The sequence below is a fragment of the Salvelinus sp. IW2-2015 genome, linkage group LG19, assembly GCF_002910315.2.
Source record: "Salvelinus sp. IW2-2015 linkage group LG19, ASM291031v2, whole genome shotgun sequence".
NCBI lineage: Eukaryota > Metazoa > Chordata > Actinopteri > Salmoniformes > Salmonidae > Salvelinus > Salvelinus sp. IW2-2015.
In genome coordinates this window covers 2,126,923-2,141,554 of record NC_036859.1, presented here as the reverse complement: position 1 = coordinate 2,141,554, position 14,632 = coordinate 2,126,923, and the positions used below count along the sequence as shown (strand labels likewise).

Here is a 14,632-nt window from a genome sequence, read left to right as displayed (position 1 = left end):
GGGGTTCTTGGGGGTGGGGAATGGAATTAATTGTATTTTTATTTTTAACCGGAGGGGGGAGGGGTCTCGAAGGGTTGAGGGTCAGCTATTGGGGATCTTGGAGGGTTCGGGTTTCACAAGATTGTGATCATAAAAAAGGAAACTATGACATCTTTTATATCACTATCATGCACACATACCCTCACACATAAGGATGGCTCTGTTGCGGAAAGACTGATACATGTTTGATAGTGTCTTTGCTGTATTGTTTGTCCTTCATGTTCTAATACTGTTCTAATGTTACCCCTTGTGTTTTTTGTAATAAATAATAAAAAAATTAAGTAAACAACACTACATCAATTATAACCGTACGAGTATGTTGTAAGTACATTTTTTTGTAAAGCCTTCACTCCTGCAAAGACTAAAAACAGGGCCATTCATTCGTGAATGCAATTTCCGAAATGGAACGGCTTAGGCCTGTTCATTGTTTGCGCTAATTATTCAATGGTCACTTTATTTTATTTTAAAACAAATGCTTGATTTGCATTTCAAATCATGAATGACTTGTGTGCTGTGTGATGACATGAAAGAATAAATAAATTGATTGATACAGTAGCCTATATAAGTATCGAAATATAGGCCTATGTAAGTTACGTGATTAAGACTAAACAGGATGCGCTCTTAGGCCTACAGCTCAATGGTGGTTATACAAGGTTGCTATACTCAGCCTACTATTGATAACGATCATAATTATAACAGTAACAATAAGAAGAAGATCAAGGAAAAAGGAGGGTTATTATAAATAAAACATTTCTGCCAATTTGCAACAGTGTAAACCACACTAAATACATTAGAAATAATACCTGAGAGGCTAGTCTAACGAGGGGGAAAAAAGTGTTACAGCATAGCAAATTGTTTATCTGACGAGTGGTTGCTTGAGACTTGGTGCTCACGGAATCAGTAGGCTATTAAGCAAGCGCTCAAACAGGCAACCTAAGCAGGATCTGCATTATTTCTGTAGACATACAGGACCAGTGAAAAGATTGGACACACCTACTCATTCAAGGGTTTTTCTTAATTTTTTTACCATTTTCTACAGTGAAGACATCAAAACTATGAACACATATGGAATCATGTAGTAGCCCAAAAAATGTTAAACAAATTATATTTTAGATTCTTCAAAGTAGCCACCCTTTGCCTTGACAGCTTTGCACACTCTTGGCATTCAACCAGCTTCACCTAGAATGCTTTTCCTGGAATGTCTTAAAGGAGTTCTCACATATGCTGAGCACTTGTTGGCTGCTTTTCCTTCACTGCGGTCCAACTCATCCCAAACCATCTCAATGCTTCACGGTGGGAACCACACATGCGAAAATCATCCGTTCACCTACTCTGCGTCTCACAAAGACACGGCGGTTGGAACCAAAAATCACAAATTTGGACTCTTCAGACCAAAGAACAGATTTCCACCTGTCTAATGTCCATTGCTCTTTTTTCTTGGCACAAGCAAGTCTCTTCTTCTTATTGGTGTCCTTTAGTAGTGGTTTCTTTGCAGCAATTCGACCATGAAGGTCATGCTCTTTAATCAGCTTCTTGTTATGCCACACCTGTCAGGTGGATGGATTATCTTGGTAAAGGAGAAATGCTGACTAACAGGGATTTAAAAAATTTGTGCATAACATTTTAGAGAAAAGCTTTTTGTGCGTATAGAACATTTCTCTGATCTTTTATTTTAGCTCATGAAACATGGGACCAATACTTTACATGTTGTGTTTTTATATTTTTGTTCAGTGTACATCAAAATAAATACAATTTGACTCTGGATTGCAACATAATGATGCTTGTATCCAAGATCCTAAATAATTTAAATCCGCTTCTTGTTTTGTTTCCTTGCCACGATACTAATGAGTATCTCGATTAGGGCTGGGAATTGCCAGGGGCCTCARGTTACTAAATTATCACGAGAGTTAGGTGCGATGTGATATGCATTGCGATTCTCACGATTCTATTTGTATTGCAATCAGTGTTGGGGTAACACGTTACAAAGTAATGCATTAGAGTACTCACATTTTTTTGTGGTAACGAATAACTTAGCACATTTTTTTCTCACAATCTAAGTAATCAGTTACTTAGTTACTTTTTGAAATAAGCAAATCATTACTTTTAACTTTTAATTTAACATTTTTTGTTTTGTCCCAAAAATGTTTAAATCCCTTCTCGTAAGTTCACACTCTTCCTATTTCTTTAAGAAAGTTGTGGAGGGAAGCTAGCTAGATGGTAGCTTCCCTCCTAACCAAATAGAGAAATATTTGCATTGCTAACTGTTCCCGTTTTTGGGTACACAGAATTGAGACTGAGCGTGGGTCAATAGATCCAACGGGATATGTCGAGTTGTTTGGGAACTCAGTTGGGGTGTTCAGAGATTGTTCTTTTATGTGCACCATTTACTTATCTTTTATGTGATCACAGCTGTAACTATTATCCACCTATACCCAGAGATGACTAGCACTAGAGTTCGATGACTTTGACTAGTACCTTAAATCTACTGACATTGAACTGCCATGGTCTAGGTCATGCAATCAAACTGAAAAAGATACTATGTGCTCTTAAAAAAGAAGAAGCAGGCATTGCGCTGTTACAAGAGACACACCTCTGTGATGCCGAACATGCTAAACTCCGCAGAGCTTGGGTGGGACATGTGTATTTCTGGACTTTCAAATCAAACATCAGAGGCACAGCCATAATTATCCATAAGCATGTTCCATTCATAATTGACTAAAACATATCTGATCCGGAGGGGAGATTTACTCTGATAACTGGGTCACTGTATGGGCAACCAGTTACGATCTTAAACATATACGCCCCTAACACTGATACGCCTGCTTTCATGTCGAAAATGGTAACCCTGTTCAATGAGCATTGTGTTTCCTTTGGAGTGCTGGCTGGAGACTTTTAATTGTGCCCTCAACCCAACCCTGGACAAATCATCTCAAGTCCCCAGCACACAATCCTAGATCGGCAAAGATGTTGAACTCTCTTACTAAAGAGATGGGACTGATAGATATCTGGAGAGAGACTAGTAGCTCATCTATGGACTATATATACTACTCTAATGTCCATAACACCTACTCTCGTATAGATTACATTTTTATCGCAAAGATTTTAATAAATTCTGCCACGTGTACAATCGGACCAATAGCACTTTCAGATCACGCCTTTGTCCACCTTCGCTTTGACCTCTGCAATACATTGGTTACTACATGGATAAACAACTACACACAAGACAACAAAGACTCCTGTTTCTCTGGCCAAATCAAATGTATTTGTCACATACACATGGTTAGCAGATGTTAACGCGAGTGTAGCGAAATGCTTGTGCTTCTAGTTCCGACAATGCAGTTATAATCAATGAGTAATCTAACCTAACAATTTCACAACAGCTACCTTATACACAAGTGTAAAGGGATGAAGAATATGTACATAAAGATATATGAATGAGTGATGGTACAGAACGGCATAGGCAAGATGCAGTAGATGGTATAGAGTACAGTATATACATATGAGATGAGTAATGTAGGGTATATAAACATAAAGTGGCATAGTTTAAAGTGGCTAGTGATACATGTATTAKATAAAGATGGCAAGATMCAGTAGYTMYTATAGAGTACAGTATATACATATACATATGAGATGAGTAATGTAGGGTATGTAAACATTATTTTAAGTGGCATTGTTTAAAGTGGCTAGTGATACATTTTTTACATGTATGGCAGCAGCCACTCAATGTTAGTGGTGGCTGTTTAACAGTCTAATGGCCTTGAGACTACAAGCTGTTTTTCAGCTCTGGTCCCTGATTTGATGCACCTGTACTGACCTCGCGTTCTGGATGATGTGTGGGGTGAACAGGCAGTGCTCGGGTGTGTTGTCCTTGATGATCTTTATGCCTTCCTGTGACATCGGTGGTGTAGGTGTCCTGGAGGGCAGTAGTTTGCCCCGGTGATGCGTTGTACAGACTCACTACCTCTGGAGAGCCTTACGGTTGTGGGCGGAGCAGTTGCCGTACAGGGGTGATACAGCCGACAGGATGCTCTCAAAGTGCATCTGTAGAAGTTGATGCTTTTTGTGAAAAGCCGAATTTCTTCAGCCGACTGAGTTGAAGAGGCGCTGCCGCGCCTTCTTCACACGCTGTCTGTGGGGTGACCAATTCAGTTTGTCCGTGATGTGTACGCTGAGGAACTTAAAACTTACTACCCTCTCCACTACTGTCCCGTCGATGTGGATAGGGGGGTGCTCTGCTGTGTTTCCTGAAGTCCACGATCATCTCTCTTGTTTTGTTGACGTTGATGTGAGGGTATTTTCCTGACACCACATTCGAGGCCCCCCTCCCTGTAGCCTCTCGTCGTTGTTGGTAATTAAGCCTACCACTGTAGTGTTCGTCTGCAAACTTATGATGTTGAGGCGTGCATGGCCACGCAGTTGTGGGTGAACAGGGAGTACAGGAGAGGTCAGAACGCACCCGTGGGGCCCCAGTTGAGGATCAGCGGGGTGGAGATTGTTACAACCTCAACCACCTGGGACCGCCCTTCAGGAAGACAATACCCAGTTACAGGGCGGGGGTCGAGACCAGGGGTCTCGAGCTTGAATGATGAGTTTGGAGGGTACTGCTTGTGGCCTGCTGGAGGTCATTTTGCAGGGCTCTGGCAGTGCTCCTCCTTGCACAAAGGCGGAGGTAGCGGTCCTGCTGGTTTGTTGCCCTCTACGGCCCTCCACGTCTCCTGATGTACTGGCCTGTCTCCTGGTACGCCTCATGCTCTGGACACTACGCTGACAGACACAGCAAACTTCTTGCCACAGCTCGCATTGATGTGCCATCCTGGATGAGCTGCACTACCTGAGCCACTTGTGTGGGTTGTAGACTCCGTCTCATGCTACCACTAGAGTGAAAGCACCCCAGCATTCAAAAGTGACCAGAACATCAGCCAGGAAGCATAGGAACTGAGAAGTGGTCTGTGGTCACCACTGCAGAACCACTCCTTTATTGGGGTGTCTTGCTAATTGCCTATTAATTTCCACCTTGTCTATTCCATTGCACAACAGCATGAATTTATTGACAATCAGTGTTGCTTCCTAAGTGGACAGTTTGATTTCACAGAAGTGTGATTGACTTGGAGTTACATTGTGTTGTTTAAGTGTTCCCTTTATTTTTTTTAGCAGTGTATATATCTTCAAATGAAACACGTAATTTCCTCATTTACTTCCAAGGGGAGGTTTAGAGCTCAGCTGAATGAAGTTGAGACCCTTCTTGCTACAGCACAATCCATCAAAGGCAATATCTCATATATCTAGACTCTTTTCTGAGAAAGGGGGCTCCTCCTTTACTTCTTTGAGAAGAATCTGGGAAAAGGACCTTTGTCTGACGATCAGTGATGAGTTATGGGCGGATGTTTGCGACAGGGTATACTGCTCCTCTACTAATGTAAAAATTAAAGAATCTAATTAAAAACACCCCAGTAACACCCCGGTTAGACTCCATAGAATGAATGCAGACATTTCTCCCGATTTTGTAAAATAGGTACCTCTGAAAGTGGAACCTATACGCATGTATTTTGGAGTTGTAGAGAGATTGCCAAAATCTGGTAATGTATAAATACTGCTGCACAGAAAATACTAGATGTACAGTTTGATATGACCCCGTGTATCTAGCTATCTTAATGCCCAGCAGGACTTTGTTTTTGATCCTGACAGAGAAAATGTGTTTATGACTATGATATACTTTGCTAAGGAATGTATTCTTCTATTGTGGGCTTCTAATATTTCTTCTACATTTTTAAAATGTGGATTGACCCGATTGTTGACTTTCTTCCTCTTGAAAAGCTCATTTATGACCTCTGCAAGAGACAGCACAAGTTTGATAGACTCTGGTCTCCACTACTCAACTATATTTTCAATTGGACAGAGTGAATGGGATGATTAGGGAAATGAGCAGATAAATATTGTGTAAGGTGCTGTAAAGACGAGTTATTTGCTCGTCGTCTCAGTGAAGGCTGGAAATAGCTAAAAGGAACGCTGACAGTGGTGCTGCAAGTTTGTTTTAGTACTTATTTTATTATATTATTTTTGTCTGCCACATCTGTGAATGTGGAATGTGTTTTGTTAGTTGATTTTAAAAACAAGAGATCTTAAAACGTTAAATTGAAAAAAATTACCAGAGATTCTCACCTGGCCCATTTATATTAGGCAATCGGTATTACTGGGCTACAGTGCCTTCAGAAAGTACTCATACCCCTTGATTTAGTAAACATTTTGTTGTTACAGCCTGAATTTAAAATGGATTAAATAGATTTTTTAATGACACAGTGAAAACATGTTTTTAGACATTTTTGCTAATGTATTGAAAATGAAATACAGATCTCATTTTCATAAGTATTCACACCCTTGAGTCAATACTTTGTAGAATCACCTTTGGCTGTGATTACAACTGAGTTTTTTGGGGTAAGTCTCTGAGATTTGCACAATTGGATTGTACAGTATTTGCCCCATTTATTATAAAAAAAATTCTTCAAGGTCTGTCACGTTGTTTGTTGATCATTGCTAGACAGCCATTTTCAAGTCTTGTCATAGATTGTCAAGCTGATTTAAGTCAAAACTGTAACTAGGTCACTCAGGCAGATTCAATGTCATCTTGGTAAGCAACTCCAGTGTAGATTTGGCCTTGTGTTTTAGGTTATTGTCCTGCTGAAAGGTGATTTCGTCTCCCAATGTCTGTTGGAAAGCAGACTGAACCAGGTTTTCCTTTAGGATTTTGCCTGTGCTTATAGCTGTATTCCGTTCCTTTTTATCCTAAGAAAATCCCTAGTCCTTGCCGTTGACAAGCATACCCATAACATGATACAGCCACCACCCTGCTTGAAAATATGAAGAGTGGGTCTCAGTGATGTGTTTTGTTGGATTTGCCCCAAACATAACGCTTTGTATTCAGGACAAAAAGTTAATTTCTTCGCTACATTTTTTGCAGTATTACCTAAGTGCCTTGTTGCAAACAGCATTCATGTTTTGGAATATTTTTATTTTGTACAGGCTTCCTTCTTTTCACTCTGTCAGTTCTGTTAGTATTGTGGAGTAAGTACAATGTTGTTGATCCATTCTCAGTTTTCTCATATCACAACCATAAAACTCTGTAACTGTTTTAAGATAAAATGAATACTTCACCATTGGCCTCATGGGGAAATCCCTGAGCAGTTCGCTTCCTCTCCGGCAACTGAGTTAGGAAGGACACCTGTATCTTTGTAGTGACTGGATGTATTGATACACCATCCAAAGCCTAATTAATAACTTTACCATGCTCAAAGGGATATTCAGCGTATGCTTTTTTAAATTTATACACATCTACCAATCGGTGCCCTTCTTTGTGAGACATTGAAAAACATCCCTGGTCGTTTTGGTTGAATCTGCTTGAAATTCACTACTCGCTTGAGGGACCTTTACAATTATCTGTATGTGTGGTGTACAGAGATGGTGTAGTCATAAAAAAATCATGTTAACCACGATTATTGAACACAGAATGAGTCCATTACAGTATGTGATTGGTTAACCTCTACGGGATGGTTGTTGCTAATGTGACGAGAATGACGTTGTATACAACAGCCAACTTTCCGGGACATAGACATGTCTTATATGGGCCAAAAGTTTAGATTAACAAGAATTTAACTGCAGTGTCCAATTAACAGCTATTACAGTGAAACAATACCATGCAATTGTTTGAGAAGAGTGCACAACATCAAACTTTTATCACGGCAACTGGTTTGGTAAATAATGTACTTACATTCAGTAATCTTGCTCTGATTTGTCATCCTGAGGGTCCCAGAGATAAAATGTAGCATAGTTTTGTTTGATAAAATAAATTTTTATGTTCAAATTTAGGAACTGGGTTCTACAGTTTGACCCCACTGCTGTCTCTGGCTCCACACCCACCCTGCCAGGCCATCTAGATGTGTGAAAGTTCATGTATAAGCTAATGATCCATCATGTATGACATTCCTGGGAGTGTGTAAACAATTTTTTTTTTTATTACCATAGCATTTTTGTATGTTCTCTATAGTTATGTACTTGAAAATGTATCAATTGACCAATTCGGCACATTTGGACAGACTTGGGCAAACTTGGGCAAACTCCTGGCAGATAATAAATATTTTACAGTAATGTAATTCTTCACTGGATCCTGTCTGAAATTTTGCCCACACACTGCTGCCATCTGGTGACAAATCTAAATTACACTTAGACTCCTATCTGAAAGTATGGCCTTTCTCTTGCAATTCAAAGATGATGGAACAAAAAATACATTTAAAAACGTGTTTTTTTGTTTGTATTATCTTTTACTAGATCTAATGTTATATTCTCCTACATTAATTTTACATTTCCACAAACTTCAAAGTGTTTCCTTTCAAATGGGTATCACTAATATGCATTTCCTTGCTTCAGGTCATGAGCTACTGGCAGTTAAATTTGGGTATGACATTTTAGGCGAGGGTACAATCCTCTAAAGGGTACAAAAAAGGGTACAATCCTCTAAAGCACATTATTACTCGAACTTATTTAGGCTTGGAACAAAGGATTTGAATACTTATTGACTCAAGACATTTCAGCTTTTAATGACATTTTTTCCCCAAACATTTTCTACGAACAAAATTCCACTTTGACATTATGGGGCTTGCTCAGGAATGGCAGCAGGAAGGTGTGAGTGCATCTGCACGCACAGTGAGGTGAAGACTTTTGGAGGATGCCTGGTGAAAGCATGATGGAGCACCTTGCCATAAGGCAAAAGTGATAACTAAGTTGCTCGGGGAACAAAACATAGATATTTTGGGTCCATGGCCAGGGTTCACCTACTCTGTGTCTCACAAAGGCACGGCAGTTGTAACCAATAATCTCAAATTTAGACTCATCAGACCAAAGGACAGATTTCCACCAGTCTAATGTTCATTGCTCTTGTTTTTTGGCCCAAGCAAGTCTCTTCTTATTGGCGTACTTTAGTAGTGTTTTTTTTAAAGCAATTCGACCAAGAAGGCCTGATTTCATGCGGTCTCCTCTGAATGATGTTGAGATTATGGATGCATCGATTAGGGATGCATTTTTGCCCGTATGTCGCCATTACCAGTAAAACATAATCAAAAGCTATTTATTTCACTTACTTGCTGTGCTGTTTCGTTGTTCATTTGTTCAGTCTCAACCAGGATCTCATCATACATGTCAAGCAGTGAAGTTTCTGCTCTGTCTGTCCGTGGCCTCTCTTCCTCGGTGCGCACTGTCATGTTTCCATTTTGTCCAGCTGTGTCTGTAACGTTTTACGTAAACCCTGTTTCTTGTCTGCATCGAAGTAGCGGTCCTTGTACCTAGCATCAAGCATGGTGGCGACACAGTAAAGAGGCTCAGAGAGAATGCAACTGAATCACGTGTTCACAGCCTCTTGTAGAGTACTTTTGCAAGTTTTAACCCCACGGTATGAGTCGGCAGTTGAGCAGGAGTTTCAATGCTATGACAGAAGGTATCACGTCTGCTGCAGACACAGTTGAGCTTATTTCTCAAGTCAGTTGTTCGAATGGAGCTACCAGTCAATCAATCCAATGTATTTATAATAGCCCTTCTTACATCAGCTGATGTCACAAAGTGCTGTACAGAAACCCAGCCTAAAACCCCAAACAGCAAGCAATGCAGGTGTAGAAGCACGGTGGCTAGGAAAAATTCCCTAGAATGGCCAGAACCTGGGAATTCCTTTCCTGTGGCGGTTTCATCATAGTGCGTGATGGTTTTTGCGACTGCACATGAAGAAACTTTCAAAGTTCTTGACATTATCGGATTGACTGACCTTGTAATGATGGACTGTTATTTATCTTTGCTTATTTGAGCTGTTCTTGCCATAATATGGACTTTGTCTTTTACGAAATAGAGCTATCTTCTGTATACCACTCCTCCTTTGTCACAACACAACTGATTGGCTCAAACGCATTAAGGAAAGACATTTCACAAATTAACTTTGAACAAGGCAGACCTGTTAATTGAAATGCATTCCAGGTGACTACCTCATTAAGCTGGTTGAGAGAATGCCAACAGTGTGCAAAGCTGTCATCAAGGCAAAGGGTGGCTATTTGAAGAATGTCAAATATAAAATATATTTTGATTTGTTTAACACTTTTTTTGGTTACTACATGATTCCATATGTGTTATTTCATAGTTTTGATGTCTTCACTATTATCCTACAATGTAGAACATAGTAAAAATAAAGAAAAACCCTGGAATGGGTCCAAACTTTTATAATTTGTATTTTTACACATCAATTGTTGGAGTCTAAGTATAGATATAATATAGTCCAAAATAATATTGCGATATGGAACTATCAACCACCCCACCCCAGCACTACTAGCTAGTGCATTTAGCTAAATGGTATTTAGCTAGCCAACTATCCAGTTAGTGATTAGTGTTAGCGATTAGCATTGTTAGGCAAATGGCAGCTTCCTTTAGTGTTTTGCAGAGTGCAAGATACACAAACTAATAATAGCCTAGAAATAGAAACATCTGGATTCATATTTAGAAGCAATTGACTGTTGTGAATGATTTATTTGACAGCATGCTGAGAGAATGGAGGAACTGTCTGCTGGCTGCTTGAGTGACAGGGGCGGGGTTTGGTGTGTGTGTGACCCGGCAACTGGATCAAATCAAATTTATTTATATCAAATCAAATGTATTTATATAGCCCTTCTTACATCAGCTGATATCTCAAAGTGCTGTACAGAAACCCAGCCTTAAACCCCAAACAGCAAGCAATGCAGGTGTAGAAGCACGGTGGCTAGGAAAAACTCCCTAGAAAGACCAAAACTTAGGAAGAAACCTAGAGAGGAACCAGGCTATGAGGGGTGGCCAGTCCTCTTCTGGCTGTGCCGGGTGGAGATTATAACAGAACATGGCCAAGATGTTCAAATGTTCATAAATGACCAGCATGGTCAAATAATAATKATCACAGTAGTTGTCGAGGGTGCAGCAAGTCAGCACCTCAGGAGTAAATGTCAGTTGGCTTTTCATAGCCGATCATTAAGAGTATCTCTACCGCTCCTGCTGTCTCTAGAGAGTTGAAAACAGCAGATCTGGGACAGGTCAGGGTTCCATAGCCGCAGGCAGAAGAGTTGAATGCAAGCAGGAGAGGGAGAGAGAGTACTCTGCACTCGGAGGCTGCGGTAAATCGCAGCCTTATCATTAGTAACAATTTTTATCTTATTTGATTTTCTAGGTGCGCTGGTGCTCCCAAAATTAGAATTCCAGGTTGCACAGAAAAATATTTGAGCATATGCAAACTTTTTGGTTGCAATTTAGAGCCCTGCTCACAGCCTCTAATCCAGAGGTATTCAAACTTTTTCAGCGGGGACCCAATTAGTATCCTTCAATTCATAAAATCTTCATCAGTTATCAAAATGAAAAGAAACCAATAAATACATTTACTCAATCAAATAAAACAAAATGATGATAATTGTCCCATACAATAATCTGTACTCTAAAGTTTTTGTTCAAATGTATTTTTATTTTTGGCAACCCCACTGTAGTTCCCCGTAGACCCCACTAGGGGGGTTGCTGCCCCGACTTTGAATACCACTGCTCTGATCTTATCTACCACTCAGGCTAGGAGCAGCGCAACTCTTAATGTACAACACCATAGATCCTTGTGTATGGGGTTACTGAGTCAGTCTTCTCTCCAGGCTATGCTCCTGAGTCCCAGTCCCTCCATACTGTGTGTTTGTGTAATCTTACCTACCTCTCAGGCAGCGTCTTAGGCTAGGAGCACAACTCGTACTGAGTTTACATAGACTTGGGGAAAGTCTTCAGTCTATGCTCCCTCATCCCATCCATCCATTCTATATTGTGTGTGTCTGTGTCTAAACGAAGGATGCAAGACCAGAAATCTTGGAGTTAGACGATTCCAGATCTCTTGCTGATTTCCCTCCTGATTCCAGGAATGGTTTAACAGCATTTTGCAACCCTTGTCTGTATGTGTACTAATGTTATCATAACGTAGGCCTAATCTCTCTCCCCTGTTTCCTCCTCCTACCCAGTTACACAGTGGGACATGCAGAGCCAGGCTGTGTCCCTGCGGTGGTAAGCTCCAGCCAGCACGGTCATGGCGTCAGATCGAGAGGGGCGTGGGTGTGAGCTTCCCATTGCCCCAGGCCAGGTGTACATTGAGGTGGAGTATGATTATGAGTACAAGGCCAAGGAGGGCCAGATCTCCATCCGCCAGGGAGAGTGCTACATGCTGGTGAAGAAGACCAACGAGGACTGGTGGCAAGTGAAGAAAGAGGAGGGGACCAAGGCGTTTTACATACCAGCGCAGTATGTTAGAGAGGTCCGCAAGGCCCTCATGCCCCCTCCAAAGCCTCTGCACCTGGCGCATCACGGTGGAGGGAGCGGGGGGAACTCGGTCTTGGTCAAGGCAAGCATCTCTAACGAGAACCTGAACTTAACCAGTTTCAGCCGGCCCTCTCCCTCGTCACCCTCCCCCTCCTCGTCGTCGAGGGTTGCCCTCACCCCTCCGAGCCAGCACAGGGACAGGGACGCCAACCAGAATCCTGGTAGAGACCCTGGCAGCCTCACAAAACATGACCGGGCCCTGGCAGTCATTATAAAGAACAACCACATCCACCCCCACCCTCACAACCATACTGCTGGACGAGGATGTAACACGCTGCCCCGTGCCGATGCCACTTCCCCTGATCTCCGCAGGGTGCCCCTGAATGTGGAGATGCCCCCGGGGCACTGTGACTCAGAGGGTTCGGAGAGACGCAACGACTCGGAGTCTGGAGACGAGCTAAGCAGCTCTACTGAACACCTGCAGGTAAGAATGGAAATATCTTAATTTCTCTAAAGTTTTAGATGGAAGCTGGTGATTTTCATTATGGGGTTTTTACTTCTGCAAAGCTTACTGTATGAAATGTTTTCTTGCCTTTCATCAAATCAAATTTTATTTGTCACATGCACCGAATACAACAGGTGTAAACCTTACCGTGAAATGCTTACTTACAAGCCCTCAACCAACAATGCAATTCAAGAAATACAGTTTAAAAAAATATTGACTAACTAAACTAAACTAAAGAAAAAAAAAAAGAAAAAAAGAAAGTAAAACAATTAAATTACATAACAATAACGAGGATATATTCAGGGGGTACCGAGTCGATGTGCGGGAGTACAGGTTAGTTGAGGTAGTTTGTACATGTAGTTTGGGGTAAAGTGACTATGCATAGATAATGAACAGCGAGGAGCAGCAGTGTAAAAACAAAGGGGGGGGTTAATGTAAGTACTCTTGGTGGCCTTTTGATTCATTGTTCAGCAGTCTTTAGCTTCGGGGTAGAAGCTGTTAACGAGCATTTTGGACCTAAACTTGGCGCTCCGGTACCACTTAACGTGCGGTAGCAGAGAGAACAGTCTATGACTTGGATGACTGGAGTCTTTGACAATTTTTGGGGCCTTCCTCTGAACCCGCCTACTATATACAGTGGGGAGAACAAGTATTTGATACACTGCCGATTTTGCAGGTTTTCCTACTTACAAAGCATGTAGAGGTCTGTAATTTTTATCATAGGTACACTTCAACTATGAGAGACGGAATCTAAAACAAAAATCCGGAAAATCACATTGTATGATTTTTAAGTAATTAATTTGCATTTTATTGCATGACATAAGTATTTGATACATCAGAAAAGCAGAACTTAATATTTGGTACAGAAACCTTTGTTTGCAATTACAGAGATCATACGTTTCCTGTAGTTCTTGACTAGGTTTGCACACACTGCAGCAGGGATTTTGGCCCACTCCTCCTCCCTACAGATCTTCTCCAGATCCTTCAGGTTTCGGGGCTGTCGCTGGGCAATACGGACTTTCAGCTCCCTCCAAAGATTTTCTATTGGGTTCAGGTCTGGAGACTGGCTAGGCCACTCCAGGACCTTGAGATGCTTCTTACGGAGCCACTCCTTAGTTGCCATGGCTGTGTGCTTCGTGTCGTTGTCATGCTGGAAGACCCAGCCACGACCCATCTTCAATGCTCTTACTGAGGGAAGGAGGTTGTTGGCCAAGATCTCGCGATACATGGCCAAATCCATCCTCCCCTCAATACGGTGCAGTCGTCCTGTCCCCTTTGCAGAAAAGCATCCCCAAAGAATGATGTTTCCACCTCCATGCTTCACGGTTGGGATGGTGTTCTTGGGGTTGTACTCATACTTCTTCTTCCTCCAAACACGGTGAGTGGAGTTAGACCAAAAAGCTCTATTTTTGTCTCATCAGACCACATGACCTTCTCCCATTCCTCCTCTGGATCATCCAGATGGTCATTGGCAAACTTCAGACAGGCCTGGACATGCACTGGCTTAAGCAGGGGGACCTTGCGTGCGCTGCAGGATTTTAATCCATGACGGCGTAGTGTGTTACTAATGGTTTTCTTTGAGACTGTGGTCCCAGCTCTCTTCAGGTCATTGACCAGGTCCTGCCGTGTAGTTCTGGGCTGATCCCTCACCTTCCTCATGATCATTGATGCCCCACGAGGTGAAATCTTGCATGGAGCCCCAGACCGAGGGTGATTGACCGTCATCTTGAACTTCTTCCATTTTCTAATAATTGCGCC

At 41.6% G+C, this 14,632-nt stretch overlaps 1 protein-coding gene across 4 annotated transcripts in view; it reads left to right on the top strand.

Moving 5' to 3' along the window:
- The window catches only part of LOC111979553 (rho GTPase-activating protein 12), a 128,322-nt gene that overhangs the window by 28,833 nt on the left and 84,857 nt on the right, over positions 1–14,632 (top strand). For all 4 annotated transcript variants that reach the window (XM_024010154.2, XM_024010153.2, XM_024010151.2 and 1 more), the window contains exon 2: positions 12,075–12,853. In XM_024010154.2, the coding sequence (XP_023865922.1) occupies positions 12,140–12,853 (714 nt within the window). In that variant the 5' untranslated portion in view covers positions 12,075–12,139. The remainder of the gene's footprint in view (positions 1–12,074; positions 12,854–14,632) is intronic.